This window comes from Ictalurus punctatus, chromosome 8, assembly GCF_001660625.3.
Source record: "Ictalurus punctatus breed USDA103 chromosome 8, Coco_2.0, whole genome shotgun sequence".
Classification (NCBI taxonomy): domain Eukaryota; kingdom Metazoa; phylum Chordata; class Actinopteri; order Siluriformes; family Ictaluridae; genus Ictalurus; species Ictalurus punctatus.
Window position 1 is genome coordinate 20,818,694 of NC_030423.2, and position 20,306 is coordinate 20,838,999.

The 20,306-nt window shown below is 37.8% G+C and overlaps 2 protein-coding genes across 3 annotated transcripts in view; both read left to right on the forward strand.

Moving 5' to 3' along the window:
- The window catches only part of LOC108268950 (chromatin remodeling regulator CECR2), a 41,037-nt gene extending 34,939 nt beyond the window's left edge, over positions 1-6,098 (forward strand). Inside the window, exons 17-19 of one of the 2 annotated variants that reach the window (XR_008396929.1) lie at positions 133-1,936; positions 2,010-2,221; positions 2,333-2,395. Coding sequence is in view for 1 of the 2 variants with exons in the window: in XM_053682414.1 (XP_053538389.1) it covers positions 133-1,936; positions 2,333-2,390 (1,862 nt within the window). In the remaining variant the exon portion in view is untranslated. Of the gene's footprint in view, positions 1-132; positions 1,937-2,009; positions 2,222-2,332; positions 2,396-3,295 lie in introns of those variants that run through there. The other variant, XM_053682414.1, reaches the window with a different exon arrangement.
- A 1,839-nt stretch (positions 6,099-7,937) lies between these two features.
- Positions 7,938-19,980, forward strand: ada2a (adenosine deaminase 2a). The gene is made up of 10 exons (XM_017474330.3): positions 7,938-8,066; positions 11,962-12,270; positions 13,770-13,986; positions 14,081-14,291; positions 14,365-14,492; positions 14,592-14,682; positions 16,945-17,053; positions 17,161-17,318; positions 17,849-18,051; positions 19,597-19,980. The coding sequence occupies exons 2-10, from the start codon at positions 11,964-11,966 to the stop codon at positions 19,685-19,687; spliced, it is 1,515 nt and encodes a 504-aa protein (XP_017329819.1). The 5' UTR covers positions 7,938-8,066; positions 11,962-11,963; the 3' UTR covers positions 19,688-19,980.
- The last annotated feature ends 326 nt before the right edge of the window (positions 19,981-20,306 follow it).

Here is a 20,306-nt window from a genome sequence, read left to right on the forward strand (position 1 = left end):
CCAACGATGCTTATCTCACCAATTTAAGAGACAGTATTGAGGCAGTGGTGTGTGGTTAATCATTGTTTTTGTGAAGCCTTTTAAAGAAAATGTGTGGTGTTGTGTTTTTTTTACTTCTTTTTATTGTAACAGGTATAGATGTAGAACTGGCAAATAAACAACAGCGTGAGGAGTCCAATTGCTCACCTCATCCTGGTCCGGCTAACGTTCCCGAACAGCCCAGTGGTACCCAGCAGAGCCCTGCCACAGTGTGGGGTGGCTCACCACAGAAAACATCAGCAGAGCTTGCACCAACCTTACTATCCACACCAAAAAAAGACAGACCGCAGCTGCAAGGAGAGAACACTGGCAAAGGCAGTCCACCCATGCCCCAAAACAGTCCTGTCTCTCAGAAGGAATCCCAGCCTGAAACCCAGTCACAGAAATGTCAGAATTCCTCTACACACCCTTCTAATAATGATCCTGTGAAGATCACTCAGAAAACCTCAGATCTGTCTGAACAAATGTCTTCCACTATTCCTCCAGAGTGCTTCCAAAATGGCCAGGATATTCCCAAACGAATGTTGCAGAGTCCTCCTCAGCAGGTTCTTCCAGGTTTATCTCCTCAGTACCCTAACAGTAGGCCAATACACATGTCTTCCAATGCTCCTCACCAGCAGATGCCCCAGAACGGATCGGTCCGAGGTCAACAGCCCGGGGCTGTTCATGGAATGCCGCAGTCTGTTCCTCAGGGGTTACAACCTGGTGCTCAACACCCTGCCACTTTTACCTCACTGCCCCCCAGCCACCCTGTTTCCCAACCACTTGCTCAGCCCTCCCCGGCTGAACGTGGTGACCAGAGACCTAGTGAGCCTACCCGGGAACCTGATGGAAGCTCTGGTGGTCCCAATCCTGATATGAAGAATGCCCCTGCCAATGCCAACGGGCACTACAAACAGCAGCCATTTAGCCCAGAGTCACAAACCCATTTAAACAGGCCAGAACAGGCACCACCACACAGTCAGGCACCACCAAATCACCCACATGGTCCAGAGAGCAACACTATGGCTCAGTATGGCATGGCCAATCCACATTACAGCAAATACATCGGCAGACCAGTGACAACCCCATCTGGTCGTCTGCCTTACCCAAGCCAAGCACCACAGTCTCAGTCTATGAGCCCTCATCACAATCCTCCCCATTACTCTCCATATCAGCAAGGTGCAGTGTATCAGTATCACATGGGTCCACAGCATACTCAGGCCCATCCCAGCATGCACGCTTCATACCAGCAGCAACAGCAGTACTATCCCCAGCAGAACAGCAGGCCTAGTTTCCCAGCAAGAGAATGGCCTAGACCTCAGTACCAGCCTCATCCCCCCATGATGCCCAACGCTTACCTATCTCCTGCAGGTGCCGGCATCAATGGTCGGCAGAAGGAAAAATCCATGTCTCCTTTGGGTTCAGATAGTTCTGGTGGAAATGTTATGTCTCCGAATCTTCTTCCTGATGAATCCCAGGGTAGCTTCAGTGAGAATCGGGAGGGTGCCACCCTGGCAAAGCGGGCACGGACTGAGGACAGCTCGGATCTGCCTGAAAGCCCAAAAGAGATACTGGATCTAGACAGCCACAACGCTGCAGCCCACCGCCGAACCTCTGCTCAGCCTCAACACAACTACCCCTACGATCCACGGACCATGCATCCCAGCATGCAGCATGGTGGTGCTCCCTCACCTCACGGTATGCCAGGGGGACCGTACTCCAGGTCTCAGCACCCAAGTGGACATTTCGGCCCTCACAATCCTCACCCGCACTTGATGGAAGCGCTGCAGCGGCCCCAGCACCTTCCCTACACCCCGGGACAGACTATGTACAGGCACCCACATGCTGCAGGTCACTTTCAAGGCATGATGTTGCCTCAGAGAAGCATGGTACCTGAACACTTATTTCATCCACGGTAAGTTGATCTTTAACATTTATTGAATAGCATAGAGTAGATCACCAAGATGATCTCATGTGAACGTGTGCAGGTGGGACAAACAATGGTGATCAGTGATTTGGTTGTTGGGAACAGTGTTGATCAGTGATCTAAACTGGGAACAGTGTCGGTCGATGATTTAACCTGGGAACAGTGTTGGTCGGTGGTCTAACCTGGGAACAGTGTTGGTTGGTGATCTAACCTGGGAACACTGGTTGTAGGTTTTTCAGTCGGTCAGTACTAAGGACTAGCAAAGTATTACAGGTGATTGCTAATTCTGCAGATTCTTACTCTCACTAGAATGTTCACCAATTTACTCTTTGCCATTTAACGATTTTACATTTTACCATGACTACACTGTGTCTTGTGTGATAGGCAACACCTGATGAGTGCAGCAGCTCCCAGTGGTCCTAGCAGTAAGCAGGGAGTGTGAAAGGTAGGATATGGCAACCTTGGAAAAAACACTGATTTTTAAAATTTTTTTCCCCTTTCCTAATGGCAGGTTATGTTGAGTTTCATTTCTGTTTCGGTGATCTGCGAATATGTAAAATTCACTTCCTCTTGCTGGACATGTGCATGCACTTGAAGCTCTTCTCTAACCACCACGTCCGTAATTTATGTACGATCACCACAAACACTCATTTTGACGTTTCCCTGGAATGAGAAAAGAACGGGAACCCATGTAATCATCTCTCACATAAAACAGACCTCTCAGGGCAGTTATTGGGTAATAATACATGGCTATATAATGTGAATTTGAAATACAACCATTACATACACGAAGCCACAGCTCCTCTAATGTCGTTTTGCTTAACTTTTCAACACTGGAGTATCACCGTAAAAAATGGACTTTGTACATTTTACTATTTCTTGGTAATGTGACAAGCTGCACTTCTTGTTTTAATAAATTTCAAAAAATGGCTGGTGAGGGAACGACTGTTCATAGCTGCTATAATTTAAATGATAACAGGAACTAACTTGTTTCCCAGATATTACACAATGTTAACAGGAAAGTGTTGTCCTTTTAATTAATTTTAAAAACTTAACTGTTGCAGAATTCTGACTTCTAAGTGGATCAAACCATTAGAGATCCCGTCATTGATTATTTCCTATAATCCTTTACAATAATATGCGTCACATAAGCTTTTATTTGCAGAATTCAACAACTGCCATATGAAGTTTAAGTATTCCCTGTTCTTTTTTTTTCCCATAAGATAAAGTGACGGTTCTTGTCTGTGGTAACTGATCAAACCCTACAAATCTAGGTTGGAAAAAAAATGCTGTTAGTTTAAAACATTGTAATTAAAGTGTACTATTTCACTTTGTGTATTTATGTAGGTGAAGGACAAATCAAACAAGGAAGGCTGAGCAGGGACCTGCACCATTTTCCTCTGAAAAATCAGTTTTCCGATGCTGGCCTACAGATGTGTTTGCGAAAAGACGCGCACTGTTTTTTGCCTCGTATTTGTGCCGTGGAATATACACGCTCCCTAGGTTTGAGAGCTTCTGCACTTTGGAGGCGAGTATTGACCCTCTGACCCTGGTGGGAAATACAGCCTCACAGGATCCTCTGCATGCACAACTAAAAATAAAGACATCAGGGGGGTTGTGGATGAACTCTGTGTTCCTTTCCTAAATTAAACTCAGGTGTTGAAAAGAAGGTAACCATGGACACACTGGAAATTGTTGCCTTTTGCATCGTCCTTGAACGAATGTTGTGTATGTATATGTACGTATGTACACTAGTATAGACTACAGGAAGATGAGTGGATCAGCTGACTGTTGTGCTCTGCACTTTTCACTCATTCAGTCTTTTCACTCAGTCCTGCAACATTACCTGGCATTCACACTAGCAAGTCACAAAGAAACAGGCGATGATTTATTCATTTAATTTGTACGTGCGCTACTATTTTAGCGATGGCGGCGACCGTGAAAACAAAATAAATGGTAAAAGGACAAATCAAAACGATTTGGCCCAAACGATTTCTCGGACTGCGACGTTTCTTCCACGCTTGAGACTTTTAGTTCTTACATGCAGTTTGTTTGACGCACAAAAATGAAAGAAAAACCTATAGCCGTGATTTCATCGTATCCTATCACGGATGATGTTTTGTAAATGTGTGTAAAGACATTACGAAGGAAAATAAATCTCAGAAGGATGTAGCAGAGTTCGTCGGTTCCCCTCGTGAGTATACGTAGTACAGTACAGTTAGTGAAGCTCGTACGAACCTGAACACCTAACATGTAAATCAAACTTTAAACTCATTTTTCTAGACAGTTTACACCCACAAACGACAACAGTATCCACACCCACAGGAGAGAAACTTCAAACGGCGTGTGAACGTAGGGTTACGCATCCTCTTACGCTGCCCTGCCTCGTAGAATGTGTTTGGACACGGAGTGCTCCACCGCTCCTCTTTTATGCACTAGAGATAGTCTTTATTACTGGAATTAGTGGCCTTGGACTTAGACGTGTGCTACTGCGTGTATATAACGCAACTCGGTGAGTTTTTCCCCGCGCGTGCTAGTTTATATATTCACACAGTGAACACTTCTTCTCTCACTTCTTCTCTTTTCTTCATGTATATATCATTCTGAGTTCTCGCCGATTCTGATTTCGAGTTGCTCGTGTTGGAAAGAGCATCGACCTTTACAACCAGGAAAGTAGTTCATGCGAGACAATTCTTAGTTCGTTCGAATCTGAAAATGTTTTTAATATTTCGGTGCTTCCTCTTTCACGCTGTTCGTCCTCAGGGTGTCGTGCTTTTAATACGGGTATAAGCGAATGACTCTTTCAAAGGGGAAGTGACAAAGTGGGACTACGACTGGAGCTGTGATGATTATTCGACCTCAGTTGATGTGAAGTCGACAGTGATTTTTTTTAATTTTATTTTTTTAAAAACATGATTTATATGATCTTGACTTTATTAAATGTATTTTCTTTTGCAGCTTTTTGTGTGGGTAAGAAACAAAAAGAACCTGAAAGCTGTGATGATTTGTTTTTATGAATTTATTTTTTATTATTTCCAGAGCAGATTGGAAGGATAACTTGGCATTTTCTTTGCCAAGATTTTTTGCTAGATTTTATGGATTCCATTTGTGTATGACAATGACATGTGTGTATGTATGTGTTAATTACTCAGTCCCACTTTTGATTAATTTGGCTGTAGCATTTAAAATTGACAACCAGATCTTTGCCGATATCCACATATCTATCTACCTCATGAAGCTGGAGTCTGGCGAGCCACACACACACACACAAAATGTTTCTCATGATTGCATTGTCAACACTGTGCGTGCACACACACTATTTCTCTTCCATTTATACACTGAAATATTTTCCGACTGATAAACCTGTGACTAAATCAGCCTTAACTTTTTTTTTTAACCAGACAAAATCTAACCGCATCAGGAGACCACGCCAAGTTGTAACATTATTTTGAGTCTTTCCGCAGCAAATCTTGGTACAGTTTAAAAAAAAAAAAAAAAAAAAAAAAAGAAGAAAACTGGTGTTTGAGTAAACAAGTCGTTTCTTGTTACATATCGATCGCTGCAAGAGTTTAGTCATCACAGAACTTCACAGGGAAGAAAAAAAAGTATGACTGATTTGAGTCCTACAAAAGGCTTATATTAGCTAAAACCAGCTGTAAAGGTGTTTATGATCAGCTGCACACTTTAGAGCCCTTTTGGCATGAAGTGTCTGCCAGCTATCTTTCATTCCTAAATATTGTCAGTAGGCACATGTGAATAAAAAAAAAAAATAGGAGCAGAAGAACTCACTAGCTACGGGCTGACCTAAAGTCGACCTTGCTTTTTATTAAAAAATAAAATAGATAGAATATATTTTAGCAGTAGATGACGTGCTCTGCGACGTCTGTTCTCTGATAGTAGGACAAGATCGTTTTTATGGACTACGAGGATGTGAATTATTTTTCTCTGTACAGATTTTTTTTTTTTTTTTTTACTTGCGAGTTAGAGACTGCTCCACATCTACTGATTCCTCAGCATCTCTGCTGTTTGTATTTCTGTCTACAATAGTGAAATGACTAGATTTGGTTAAATATAAATCGTATTTATTTGCTCTTTTACTTTTTGTACATCTGTTTTGGACTTGGTTTTATAAAATGTTGTCTTTTTTACCCCCCTTTGGCTGTTTTATTTTTTAAACATTTGTCAATACCTCAGTAGCACAACGACATCAGAACGACTATTCTTTGTTTTTATTTTGATGTGAAGTTTACAGGTTCTTATTTTTGGAAATGGACCGAAGTGTTTTCTATACTCCTGTACATTTCTTAGAATAAAATAATAATAATTTTAAAAAACCCTTAACGCTCTCATTTAGGCTCTTGAAGGCTTGTGAATACACTGAAATTTGATTTGGTTTATATTAAAAACTATATACAAACGGCAAGTACAAAAGATGTTTTGAAAAAAGTCGGACATTTACGTGAGGGTAAATGTAGTTTAATATTAAAGATTCAAGCAGTACAAATAAAGTCTTTTTTTATTTTATTTTATTTATTTATTTTTTTTTAAGAAACCATTTTCATTATTATAAGATTAATCAAATATGCATATCTTCATCTCACTTTTTCAAGGCCAAATAATACATGTACATTGTACGTTATTACAAAAACAACAGTATTTCGGTGATTCCACACAGTTTAGACTTTGTAACTCTTAAAAATGTAACTTTTCTATAAAAATATACATTTAATACATTTAATTATTCAAAAATTGTAAAGTTAAACACTTATTTATTTATTTATTTATTTTACAAAGTTTCTTTGCTGAAAACTTTTTTTTGCTCATAAATAGCGCAAAAGCGCATTTTGCTCATAAATAAATCAGGGATATGTTTCTAAGTATAAAATTAGGAAATAAACAAAAACTTGGTTGACTAGCATCCATGCTTGTCATGATGTTAAGACCATTCTAATAATTTACTCAATATTTTTAAAATTATTAATTTACTTTTAATGATATAATTTGGGGTAACAAGATTGAACCGGTTGTTCTTCCCTGGACTACTTTTGGTAGGTACTAACCACTGCATACCGGGAACACCCCACAAGACCTGCTGTTTTGGAGATGCTCTGATTCAGTTATCTAGCCGTCACAATCTGGCCCTTATCTTAAGTCTCTCAGCTCCTTACCCTTGCCCATTTTTCCTGCTTCCAACACATCAACTTCAAGAACTGACACTTCACTTGCAGCCTAATACTGTATATGCCACTGTTATGAGATTATGTTTTTCAGTTCACCTGTCAGTGGTTAATGTTATGGCTGATTGGTATAGGTGCACACGTTAATATGAAAAAAAACGCATCTTTTTGTAATATTTTAGTAGTTACATTTTCAGGTAAGGTGTAGTTACAGTGGACTAGAAGAGCAGAAATGCGCCAGTACAATCTGAATTTAAAATGTACCAATCTTGTTAACTAAGATTTCTTTACACACACACAAATAAAAAATAGACTTTTTATTTATTTATTTTACTTTCTCCAGAAACATTTAACAAATCGACAGAACTACAAAAACAAAACGAACAAGTCACTGGCAAGTGGATATACCGGAAATGACGTACCTCAATCTAACGTCTACAAAATCTGTTATGCACAGGGTTGCCATGTTGGTAATTAACCTCTAAAACGTTAGCTTTTGATCTTTAGGGAAAAGGGTTTGTATTTTTTCCTTTGTTTAAAAATACTTGTCTTTAATTTAATGGATTTAAGTGTGCACAGGAGCTTGAATTATCTATAATCAAGGACGACTTGCACATGAGGAAAACAATCCACGTGCGAGACGATTAGCTAGTTTAGGTAAACTTTTTTTTAACAAAAAAACTGTGGTAAAAATTAATGATATCTCCAAGTTCTGGGATTTTAATATGATCAACATCATCCGTAATTCGTTAAAGTGTTAATTTCCAGATCGATTAATAATAATGAATGTATAGGAAGCGTCCGTGAAGGAGGGAGTACTATCACAACCTGGCAACCACACTGAAACGGAGCTTGCTGGGAAGCTTTACTAGATCCTTCAGTACGGTTTGTTTACGATTTAGACATCTATAATCTGGACCTTCAGATCTAATTTCCTTTAGGTGAGCCCAAGTTGTTTTAAAGCTTGCATTTTGAGAATTATTCTCGAAAATTGTTTGTTTTTGTTTTTTCATGACGTTCTCAAATGAAAATCATATTACAGCTATTTGTCCAAAACGTTGACACTGAGTCAGTAAACTGCAGCTGCTGTTGTTGATTTATTTCTTATGTACAGTATATAAAGTTATATAAAGTAAAAAAAAGAACACAACCAGGTAATCATTAGGTAAGGTAGACAGAAAACAGTTTATATTTTAAAGAAAGAAGTCGCGACACAAGGCAGTGAGCCGCATTAGTGCTGATAATGAGAGGGGTTTAATAGATGCTCGTTTTGTTTGTTTGTTTGTTTGTTTTGGGGTTGAAATTAGCTTAAATATCACATCTGTTCCAGTACTACACAACTGCATTTTAAAAACTATTCAAATTCTCCATTTGAGTAAAAGAGCAGTTATTTGTCTAAATAAAACTCCAGGTAAAAGCTGAAGTACAGCTTCAAATTCTTCCCTTAGGGTTAAAGCAGAAAAAATATGAAAATTAAAAGTACAAGAGAGGGTCACAAAAGGAAAAGACACCTCAAATAACAGTCATTTTAGTTACTGATGGTAACAGTGACGTCCAGTAGTGCTTTATTCCTCTTATACACACAGAAATTTGCCAATGATTACATTTTATTGATGTTTTATCCGTTTATAGTTAGATTTTCCACATATTGTGGAACATCCACAAAACAAGTTCCCGTTATCTATTCAGTAAGAAGGCATGTGCAGAAACTACGATGGAAACGCATCAAAAAAGTCATGTGTCTTTGTCTGAACAAATCATGTGATCGGATAATGTGATCATCTGTCTTGAAGACTTTTCCATGTTGGAAAACTTAGTGTTACAAAGTGCTGACACTGGAGACTCCTTCCAAAATGCTAAACAAACATCTCCTCACAGAAAAATCAGCAATTACAAGAGGCTGTTTTTATTATAATAAAAAACAAATTAATAACACATGCCTTTAACCTGTTTATATGAATATAAACCTGTTATTTGCAGCTGCACTGCTGTCTTATGAAATTAATCAACACCTTCTGACCATTTGAATTGATGGGAAAATTCAACAGTGCTGTAGTTTATAGCCTACTAACATCAGCTTTTATTCATAATCTCTAAGACATTAGCTAGCATGATTTACTCTAAACAAACTTGCTGAATGCTTATAGCTAGCTGTCAGACTACAAACTGCGGTGATAAATACAAAGTGTGTGTAGCTGCAGATAGATTACAGAGATGCACAGTGATTAGATTTGTTAGGAATTTCGCGCGACGTTTTGAATCTGAAGTCACATTGTGACTTTACAACTATGTGTTTATAGAGAAATTGTGTGATGTTTGTAAATGTAGTGAGTAGAAAGTAGAGGTTTTTGTTCTGAAATGTAGGAAGTAAAACTCAAGCAATGATAGAAAGCAAGCTGCCTGTTTTTCTTTCACCACAGCAAAACAATTAGGGGTAAGCGTACAGTTTTAGTTGAATGCAGCAGAAACGTAACAGAAACTGCAGAATGATGAAACGAGAAGTGCAAGCAGGTGGCATGTTTCTTTCATATGATGATGTTTTTTTTAAGAGAAGACTTGGACAAAATTAATCTACATAATTTTTTATTTTTTCCTTAAAATATAGTCCGTTAGCCTGGACTTCACCCTACCCTAACCCTTTACATTACGGTTCTCTTAACCAACATTATTTACTGCGTTATCGAGAAATCATACCCTTCCGTGTTAATAAAAAAAAAGGTAAGTAATGTTAACAAAATACCAAAATGGACACATCGATTGACGTTTGTTTTAATGTTAATGAAATACAGCTGTAGTAATATTTATTCAAGATATGAGTTAAGATCGTGTAAGAAAAGATAAGATTAAGATGAAGGGAAGCAGTTGCTCTATAACAGTTTACAGAAACAGAATTAACAGAAATTACTACAAAACAGCATTCGTTTTAAATTTTTATATATATATATATATATATATATATATATATATATATATATATATATATATATATATATATATATATATATATATGAAACAATATAGAAATGACTAATATGTAAAAGTATATTGTATAAAAAATACATCAAAGTCCAAAAAGTGACAAGTCGTATACATGTACATATATTAAAGTACAGCTTGTTGATAACTTACCAACTCTGTTTTATTATTTAAGAAAGTCACGTTGTTAATGCTAAGCTAAGTAATCTCTTTGTAAATGAGTGATTTTGGTAAACAGCATTTACAATCGTATTTATACATCTACAGTAATATCACAGTTGGACTACAGTGTATATCCATATCATACAGTCTCCTCTGAAACTATCGGAACGGCAAGACCAATTCGTTTGTGACGTTTGGGTTTGAGGTCAAAAGTTGAATCTGAGAAGAGAGGTTAGAATTTCAACTTTGATTTCCTGGTATTTATATGTAGATGTGTTAAACGACATAGAACATAGCACACTTTGAATCAGACCACCCAATTTGTAGGCGAGCAAATATATTGGAACGTGTGACTGACAGATGTTTCATATTAGATTGATTGTTTAAACAATAAATAGCTCTGAACAGCTACTCTTGGTTTTAGCCTTCAGTTTAACCTGTGAAGACTGCATTTGTTGTTAAAAAGAATAAGCCAAAATGAAGGTCCGAGAGCTGTCTATAGGAGAAATACAAGCCATTTTGAAACTGAGTAAAGAGGGAAAATCAGTCAGAGGCATTGCACAAGCATTAGGCATAGCCAATACAACAATTTGGAATGTCCTGGGAAAAAAAAGAAACCACTGGGGTACTGAGCAACAGACACAGAATGGGTCGTCCAAGGAAACCAACAGCAGTTGATGACAGAAACATTGTGAGAGCTGTGAAGAAATCCCAAAAGCAAGTGTCAGTGACCACCAACAACCTTCACAGGGCAGGGGTGAAGGTACCACAATCCACCGTTAGAAAAAGATTTTGAGTGCAGAAATATAGCAGTCAAAACCCCAACTTGCAAACCACTCATCAGCAAGATTGGAACACATACTATTCCTGCTATATTAGAAAGTTTATTTAAAATTTATTTTAAATAAATGAAATTATGGAAGATATTTTGACTGATCGACTTCCATTACTTCTGAAATTATAATAACTTAGTTAGCTCCAGTGCTAAAGAAGGAAATACCAGACACCAAACGTCTTGGATGAGGACTAGAATTACGGAAATTGGGGAATAGTGTACATTTTATCTCTGATAAAACTAATAAATTACAATTTTGCCACAGATCCAGTCAGGTCCCCCCCCTACCCCCCTTTCAATATGATACTGATATCAGAGCTCTGATATCAAACTTTCCACTTAACTGAGGAAAAGAAAGTGCGCCTTGGCAGCAGTTTATGCCTAAGTGTCACCACTGTTTCATATGTGTACATATACTGTTGTAATCATAAAGACAGTCCTGATACTCATCCTAGGACTCCTATTTCCAATCTGAACATATCATACTGAACATGCTTTCAGTACACTTAGTACTTTTTATCTTTACTCTTCTACGCCCGTCAACCATGTCATCCAGAAGAGGACAGGTTCCCCTTAAGGTTTGTCATCCCAGTCATTGTCGCCTCTGGCTTGGTCATTAGGGGATCTAAAATCTACATTCAGATCTCTCTAAAGCTACTTTGTATTGAATTGCACGCTGTGGACTGGATATATAAAACAAATATCTGTAAAAGTTCATACTGATCCAGAACTTCAAGCTAGAACAGCCCTGATATTATACTAGTACATTTTTTTGTTATTTTGTTAATTTATAAATATGCTTGTCTCACGGTATGAGTTCTCTGAACCTTAGTGTGAGGTGAAATATATGTCTCTCTTTCCAGCCATGTGTGTGCCGCCCTGGAGGATCCAGCTGCCTTTGACGTGGCTGTTGTTACTCTGCTTCACGCCACGGTGCAGCTCGAGGCCCGATCCGCACCAGCGAGAGGTTTTGATAAAGATGGAGGCTAGCAGAGAGATCGGCGGTGGTGTGGTGCTGAACAAGAAAGAACAGCTCCTCGATAAAAAACTGTACCAGATGAAGCAACAGGAAATAGCAGCACCAGACTTCCCTCCTGCCATGCACTTCTTTAAAGCTAAGTCTCTGATCGATGCAAGTCCAGTCTTCAGCATTCTACAGAAGATGCCCAAAGGTGTGGTAATGTTTATATTCAGACATCTAACACTCTTTGCAGCAGCCAAAACACTGACCAGTATTATTTGATTAGTCTCTGCAGCTTATATCAAGAGATTTATTTATATATATATATATATATATATATATATATATGTGTGTATATATATATATATATATATATATATATATATATATATATATATATATATATATGTATATGTATATGTGTGTATATATATATATATATATATATATATATATATATATATATATATATATATATATATATGTGTGTGTATATATATATATATATATATATATATATATATATATATATATATGTGTGTGTGTATATGTATATATGTATGTATATATGTATGTATATGTGTATATATAAATATATCTGATACTTGGTGATCTACTTCTGTATAAGGAGTTGAATTGCTTCAACTAAGGTTACTGTTTGAACATCCTTAGGAAGAAATCTCGTACATAACTACCACGCCTCCTGACTCAATCTGATTGTATTCCACAGTTTGGTGTCGGCGCTATTCTCATTTATTCTCATTATTTCTCATTAATATGATGTTAAATGTCACTACAAATGCTCATTATGTAAAGAAACCCTTGCTCTTTTGTATTTTGGAGGCCATTGCAACTGCGCTAGTAATAATAACGTCCCCTCGTGACATCAAAGCGGCACACAACTGCTAACGTCTCACAGAAATAATGAAAATACAGCGACAACCAGAAAAGCTAGCACCAACCTCTGTAATACGTCATTATGAACTTTGTCGCCAGTTTTTGGTTTCAAATTCAGTTGAATCTTGGTTTGAATGAGGAAAAAGTACACACAAAAAAAATCAAGCACTTCCTATAGTGTATTCATACTTTGGAGGGGTGGGGTGTATCTTGTGTGACGGATTCTTTCTTATCATGTAAACACATGGGATACATTTTACTTGTTGTTATTTCTGCAGGTCATTTTGTAGTAGAAGTTAAAATTAAAAATAAAAAAAAGGCATAATGTTTTTAGACAGAGGAAGGCATAGTCCATCAAATCCAGTACAATCCATTACTCTGTAAATAATTACCCCAACTCTGAAGATGAATCCCATCCGAATAGGGGTCAAGTTGAGATGAGTATCCTTCAAAAGGATTGTTGGGATAAAGGCGGGTTTAAAGGTTTGACTATGGTAAAAGTAATTACCCCCAGGCCCCACAAGTGGTGCAACAGAAAATTTTTGAGCCAAGACTCCCTTCGGATGGCATACTCTGTCTCTTCTGTCAGTCCCTGCGATATTAGCCAATCGTGTGCGTCTTTGAGCTCATGTATGTGGACGAGGGCGGATGGCGCTTTCTTCCGGGTGTGGTATGCTGTGCTTAAGTTTGGCTTTTCAAAGAAAGCACATAAGCCTTCTGTCTCACTGTTTGGTAGCTGTCGTTTGATAGGGGAAAAGGTTACAGGTGGGTGGGAATGTGTCTTCTTAAGAAGTTCCCTCTTATCCGTTTCAGGTGCAGCTCTCCACGTGCATGACTTTTCCATGGTGGGAGTTGAATGGCTGGTGAAGAACGTGACCTACAGGGAGAACTGTTACGTGTGCTTCACCAACAATAGCTTTGTGCGCTTTGTGTTCTCCTCTGTTCAGCCCAAAGCAGCATCTTACTGCTCCACCTGGACTCTGCTCAAAACCATGAGGGAGAAATACAACACCACTGAGCTGGACAACAGGTGAAGAAACCTGAAGCATTACAGAAAAAAAGCTGGCACACAGCCGAAGGAGCGACGTTCACATTGAACAAATATGTTTTTTTTGCATTCACAGCTTTATTCGAAACCTGACGCTATTTACTGAGGACCCAGACAGTGACTACCCCAACCAAGACGTCGTCTGGGAGAGGTTTGAACAAGCTTTCCTGGTGGCTTACGGGCTGGTCACGCATGCTCCCGTCTTTAAGGACTATCTTTACGAAGGTTTCAGGCAGTTCCAAATGGACAACATCATGTACGTGGAAATTCGAGCTCTTCTGCCGCTGGTATGTGTATTTATTCTCCCATCTCAGCCTTTTAGAAAAGAACGTTTAATGAAACAGTTTTGGTGTCACGCAGACATATGAGCTCGATGGCAGAAAGAACAGTAGAGACTGGAGCATGAGGGCTTGTCAGGAGGTGCTCCAACGCTTCACGGCTCAGTATCCAGACTTCTTAGGAGCGCGATTTATTTTCACGGTCCACAGGTTAGTGTTTAATACAGCATATTTTTGTGTGTATGACAGGATATTGGAGATATTTAAGTGTTAAAAATGGTCATAAATGACTGTGTGTGTGTGTATCAGAGGCTTGAATTCTACACAAGCTGTACAGGTGGTAGAGGAGGCTATGCTGCTACAGAGGAACTTTCCAGACATCATGGCAGGCTTTGACTTTGTAAGTACAACCCGAAATGCAATAACAGAACAATTCAAACCAAAATTCTCCAGGAAAACCAAACACACTCTCATATGTGCTGAGCAAATCAGCTAACTAGCAGTCCGTCGATACACAAAATACAAATTCAGTATGATACAGCAAATAATAAGCATCGCTTGAATTCATGTCTGAGGTTTCCATGATAATATAATAACATAATAATGCGAGTACGAGTACACCCTTTCAAAGAGCAATGAACTTTTCATTCTTGAGAATATTCAGACATTGGAATTGGGAAGTCAAAAAATTGTTTTTGTCTTCTGACGAAAATATCCTTTCAATTTGGTCAGTTTTGTCATGTCATATTTGTTCATTTTTGTCAATTTGACTCCAAACATTCACACATTTTATATTTAACTTAAACATGTCAAAACTGCCCCTGTTGTGAAAACCCGATCGCCTGAAATAATAACATTACAGTGAGTACATTACGTTCCTGTAATACAGTGTTGTGAATCCTTTATGCTTTAGTTATTCGTTCTCTGTATTTTAGTGCGTTGTTATGGAAAGAGCGTATTCACAGCGTGACTTACCGTTCTACCTAGCGCCTTACTTAAGTTCAAGTTCACTTGTGCATTCGTGTCATTTTGTGCAGAGGTGGGTTGTAATATTAGGTTTATGTTGTGTAAATGTCTGATTAATCTCATATGTGTATAGGATGTGTTTAGGTGAGTTCATTAACCCGCTAGTAGAGCGCTTGAGTTTAACGCTGTTCATTCACTGTTCAGCTTCAGCACACACAGCTTAAACGACTCAATCCTGACGTTATTGACCACGACTGGATTATTTCAAACACAAGAACTATTCTTTCTAGATTTTTCTTCTTTAAAAAACATTTAGTGCATTGTTAATATCCTGCGTGTCGTTTCTTCAACAGTACGTTTTAATTCAAATCGGTGCTAGTGCTTGTTACACATCTTAAAATTCGATTGCACACAGTTTTTGCATTCGAATGTGCGTTTTTATCTTTAATTCGACGAATATTTGAAGTTCGAATGTTAACTTGACAGCCCTAGAGCAGATAGAAGACAGAAGCAGCGTGACCGGATAAAATGTCGGTGACGTTCATTCCTATGTAAGCAGACACACATGTAAACACTATGGACGATATCAAGGTAAGGAAAAATGATCGAGGTCACCTCCGTATGATATTGAACAATAATGTAATTATGCATGACAGGCCTAGCTGGCGTGACTCACAAGGGGGCGTGTCTGAAGCACGGAGTGCGTTATTTCTGTGCTCTTTTGAGCTCAAACATGTTTTTGAATCTTGCGTTCTCCACTTTCCAGAACTTCCCAGTCACCACGCGGATTTCTTTAACTCAGATTGAATCAGTAAGGACACGCTAATGTTATTAGCCGCTTCTGATTCGAGACAAAGTGGGAGCTACTATTTTCAGAGGAGAGAGCATGTGGCTTGATTTTAAATTTGAATGTTTGTTACCTCGCTTAACATAAGCGGTAATTTATGATGAACAGACAATTTTATTCTAAAGACTATTGAAGGTATCATTTGATGTACAGATGTCTTGAATCGAGAACCTTGTATCGAACGATGCTCTGTTTTACAGCTAACCTCGGTAATACTAGTGCTGAGCAAAACTGTGATTATTATGGTACATTTTGAAAAGATTGGCCACTAAGGAGTATAAAAATGCTAATTTTTATAGAAATCTCCGAGCTAGCAGTTTAGTGACCTGTCCTTCTAATATCACTGTTAATATTATAGAGTATTTGGGATGGAAAGTCTTCTTTTTTTCCCCCCCACATTGCATATTCATGAACAATTATAGATCCATGCCATTGTGCCATGCCAATAAGGATAAAGTTGTAGCATTGTTCATAAGTTTAGTTTTTTTTTTTTTTCCTTGGGCAGTGGCATGTTAGAGTATATTACTCGAAATAATATTATTCGTAATGGTGTAAATTGCCATGCTCATGAATAAAGGATAATAAAGTTTAACGTATACAATTAATGCTATTAAACTCAAACCCTGTTAGAGAGGAGTTGGTGCAGCGAGAAATACACACACGTCAATGGATTTTTAAAAATCGTTCTCAAATGTTCTTTAAAAAAAAAGTATTATTTGTTTCTTTCATTTTATTTATTTATTCATATATTTTTTTCTGGTTCTAAAATGTTCTATCTTAAAACAAGGAGTAACAAAACAATAATGCTCATGTTCTCGTGATTTTTTTATTTTTATTTTTATTTTTTAGGTGGGTCGTGAAGACAGTGGAAATCCTCTGTGGTACTTTAAAAAGGCTTTGGGGCTGCCGGAGGAGCGCGGCGTCCAACTGCCATACTTCTTCCATGCCGGAGAGACTGGTACAACACGTGTCGGGCATCCAAATACTGTACATTTCCATAGTTTGACATGTGCCTGGGTTTCTACTGTAACTTGGTAAAGTGCATGTATTCCACTTCCTGTGTAGATTCCGAGGGCACAGCAGTGGATCAGAACATGATGGACGCTCTGCTCTTCAACACGTCTCGGATCGGACACGGTTTTGCGATGCCGCGTCACCCGGTGGTGAAAGAGCTCGCCAGGAAAATAGGTGTAGCAGTGGAGGTTTGCCCCATCTCTAATCAGGTAGCTTTCTATCCTTGATCGGGTATGGATGAACGATTATAGCTGAAACTCATGGCTGTGTCTCAAATGAATAAGATTCTTATTACCTTTCTGTAAAATCGGACTATATTATCTACATTATATTAGGCTTTGCTGAAATTTAGATTTTTTTTTCCTGTTAAATACGGATTATCTCTGCATGGTAGTTTATTTTAAAAATAAGATTACAAAGAGTAACGTTTTTACTTTAAGCGAGTACACGGATATTTGCACGCGTTTTGGCGCAGTAATGATTTCAAACTAAAGAAAGGAACGTCGGACAATAAAGCCTGATCGACTGTGTTTGAAGTGGAACTTACGCCAGTTTGATTTCTCCTCTGATGATTCCTTTAATATTATTCCCCAAGTTCAGTCATATGAATTCATACGCGCTGCAGCTGGACAGAGAGTTGTTTTTTTTTATTGTTGAATCAGATGATTTAATCTACGCAGTGCTGCAAGTCATCAGGACAGGAATGTGTGAAATTTGTGTTATTTATCACCCGCTCAAGGTGCTGAAGCTGGTCTCGGATATGCGAAACCATCCTGCGGCTGTACTAATGGCAGAGGGTTATCCCATGGTGATCAGCTCCGACGACCCAGCTCTGTTTGGAGCGACTGGTCTCTCATACGACTTCTACCAGGCCTTCGTGGGCTTCGGTGGAATGAAATCCAATTTAGCCACACTGAAAGAGCTCGTGTTAAACTCTCTGAGGTAACATCACTGCACACACACACACGCACAGACACACACACACAGCAACACGTTTTGCAAGATTATGTGTATTACAGAACCCAAAAAAATCACCCACTTACTATTTTAAAGTTTAAATAAAGCGTTTAAACTCTCAGATATTTCAAAGCAAGGTTGCTTTTTATTAATAACGCAGAGTTTTTTAAATTATTCTTTCAACTGGACAGTCAGAATTTTATTTGGTTTTCCTGTTCCCATATTTCTTATCGAAAGTACTTTTGCGTTGCCATTCAGACGTTTAGCTTTGTTGCTCAAAACCTTGGAATCAGTCTTATTAGTAGTATAAACATTTTGTTTCAGGTATATACTACCGGTCCAAAGGTTAGACACACTCATTCTTTATTTTATTTCCCCCCCCCCACATTGTAGAATAATAATAAAGTCATCAAAACTCTGTAGTAACACAAATGGAACTATGCGAATTATGATGTGATAAAAAATAAATCAAAATAATTTCATAAATCTTCAAAGTAGACACGCTTTTTGCCTAGAATTTCCAGAAATGTATTCTTGGCATTTTCTCAACCGATTTCCCTGAGATGCTTTTTAAACAGTATTAAATGAGTTCACATCTACGCCGCACACTTATTGACTGTTTTTCGGAATATTTTGCTCCAAGTCATATGTTTAAAAATAGATTTTTTTTGTAATTAAAATGTTCGTTTTCTAATGAAAGAAATGAATATGGTGGCACAATTATATTTTTGACTACAACACCGATTTCAAACGTTTAATCATACACCTTCAGATCAAAAGGTTTTTAAGATCATGAGAAACATTTCAGTCGAATGTCCACAAACTTTTGACCGGTAGTGTGTATATATAAAATAATTATAATATGGTTCAAGTTTTATGCGCTTAGGTTTCAGATCACATGTAGAAAGCTTTAAAGTAATACGTGTGTAGGATATTGACGTTAAAATGACCGAGAATGTTAATATGGAATGTGTATAAGGAGAAATGATAAGATTTTGATCATCCAAGTATAATTATTTAGAATTAATGACTAAAGAATTTATTGAATAACAAAACAAAGCCTCTAAACAACATGTTGGTATAAAATTACTGTCTGGTTTATATTAAATATATTAAATGTACTGCAGTGTATGTAGGGACACGTTAAAACACTTGGGGGTGTGCAGTTATAGGAAAATAATCAACGACTGGGTGTGTGAGGTCATTCTTTCTTTCTTTATTTTATTTTTTATTTTTTAAAGTGTCTTAATTTACCTGGATGTAACTGTTCTTCTTCATCTAACATCTTCAGCTAAATCGGACAGTAACAGAAATGTAACAGAAATTATGCATTTGTATTGGACTAAATATCTGCTTCCTTCAGAACAGCTTTACTTTACTAACACAAATCACGATGTTTTGATGTGACCCATCTTATTTTCCCTGAACATTTCAGCTTTTTCAGAATGTTGTGTATGTAATGTCAGTATCCACGGTGTTAGAAAAGTTCTTCACCGAGGATTTTTGATGGAATCTTTGTTTTGTTTGCAGGTACAGCTCCTTGTCTCCCACTTTGAAGAAGAAAGCCATTGCAGCTTTACTTGTGAAGTGGGACAAGTTTGTCTCCGAGACTTTGCTGTAAACTTGCTGGAGAAACTGTGGAACTCATTTGTTCACGTTTGTCAAACTGCACTTCACTGTTGGTCCGTCCATCAGTACTGATTTTACTGAAAGATGGACCATTTGAGGGTTTTGATATATATTGACGTGCCTCCCCCCAAATATATTTGTTTCACCTGGAGCCAAGTGTATGGATCCATTAAGATTTCTTAGTGGAAAGATCGCCCTCTGCTGGACAAATTCATTTATTGAACTCAAGCTGTGCCACATTTGACTCTCCACTACAACATAATAAACTGTCATTTTATTTCAGAACCTATGAAGCTAATTTAATCAAGTTTTACAAACATACATCTACTTGTAATACAGCAGAGGTTATAAGTTTACACACACCTTGCAAAATGTTAATAATAATTTGAAAAAAACACAAGAGGGATCTTAAAAATGGTATTTTAAAAATTATGTACTGTGCTGAATAAGCTATTTCACACAACAGATGTTTTAGAAACACCTGTAATATATGTAAACTATGCTGCAGGTGTACAACTGATTTTGTTCTGTTTAACTATTGAGAGACAATCTATTATTATTTTTATCCTTAGGCTAAGAAAAAAAGATAAGATAAGAAAGTCATCAACAAA

Excerpts from the sequence above, each read along its gene's own strand:
- ada2a (XM_017474330.3), top strand. The coding sequence starts at position 11,964 with ATGTGTGTGCCGCCCTGGAGGATCCAGCTGCCTTTGACGTGGCTGTTG. Across the intron at positions 14,493-14,591 it reads TTTATTTTCACGGTCCACAG|AGGCTTGAATTCTACACAAG; the intron begins GTTAGTGTTTAA and ends TGTGTGTATCAG. Across the intron at positions 17,054-17,160 it reads CTTCCATGCCGGAGAGACTG|ATTCCGAGGGCACAGCAGTG; the intron begins GTACAACACGTG and ends CTTCCTGTGTAG.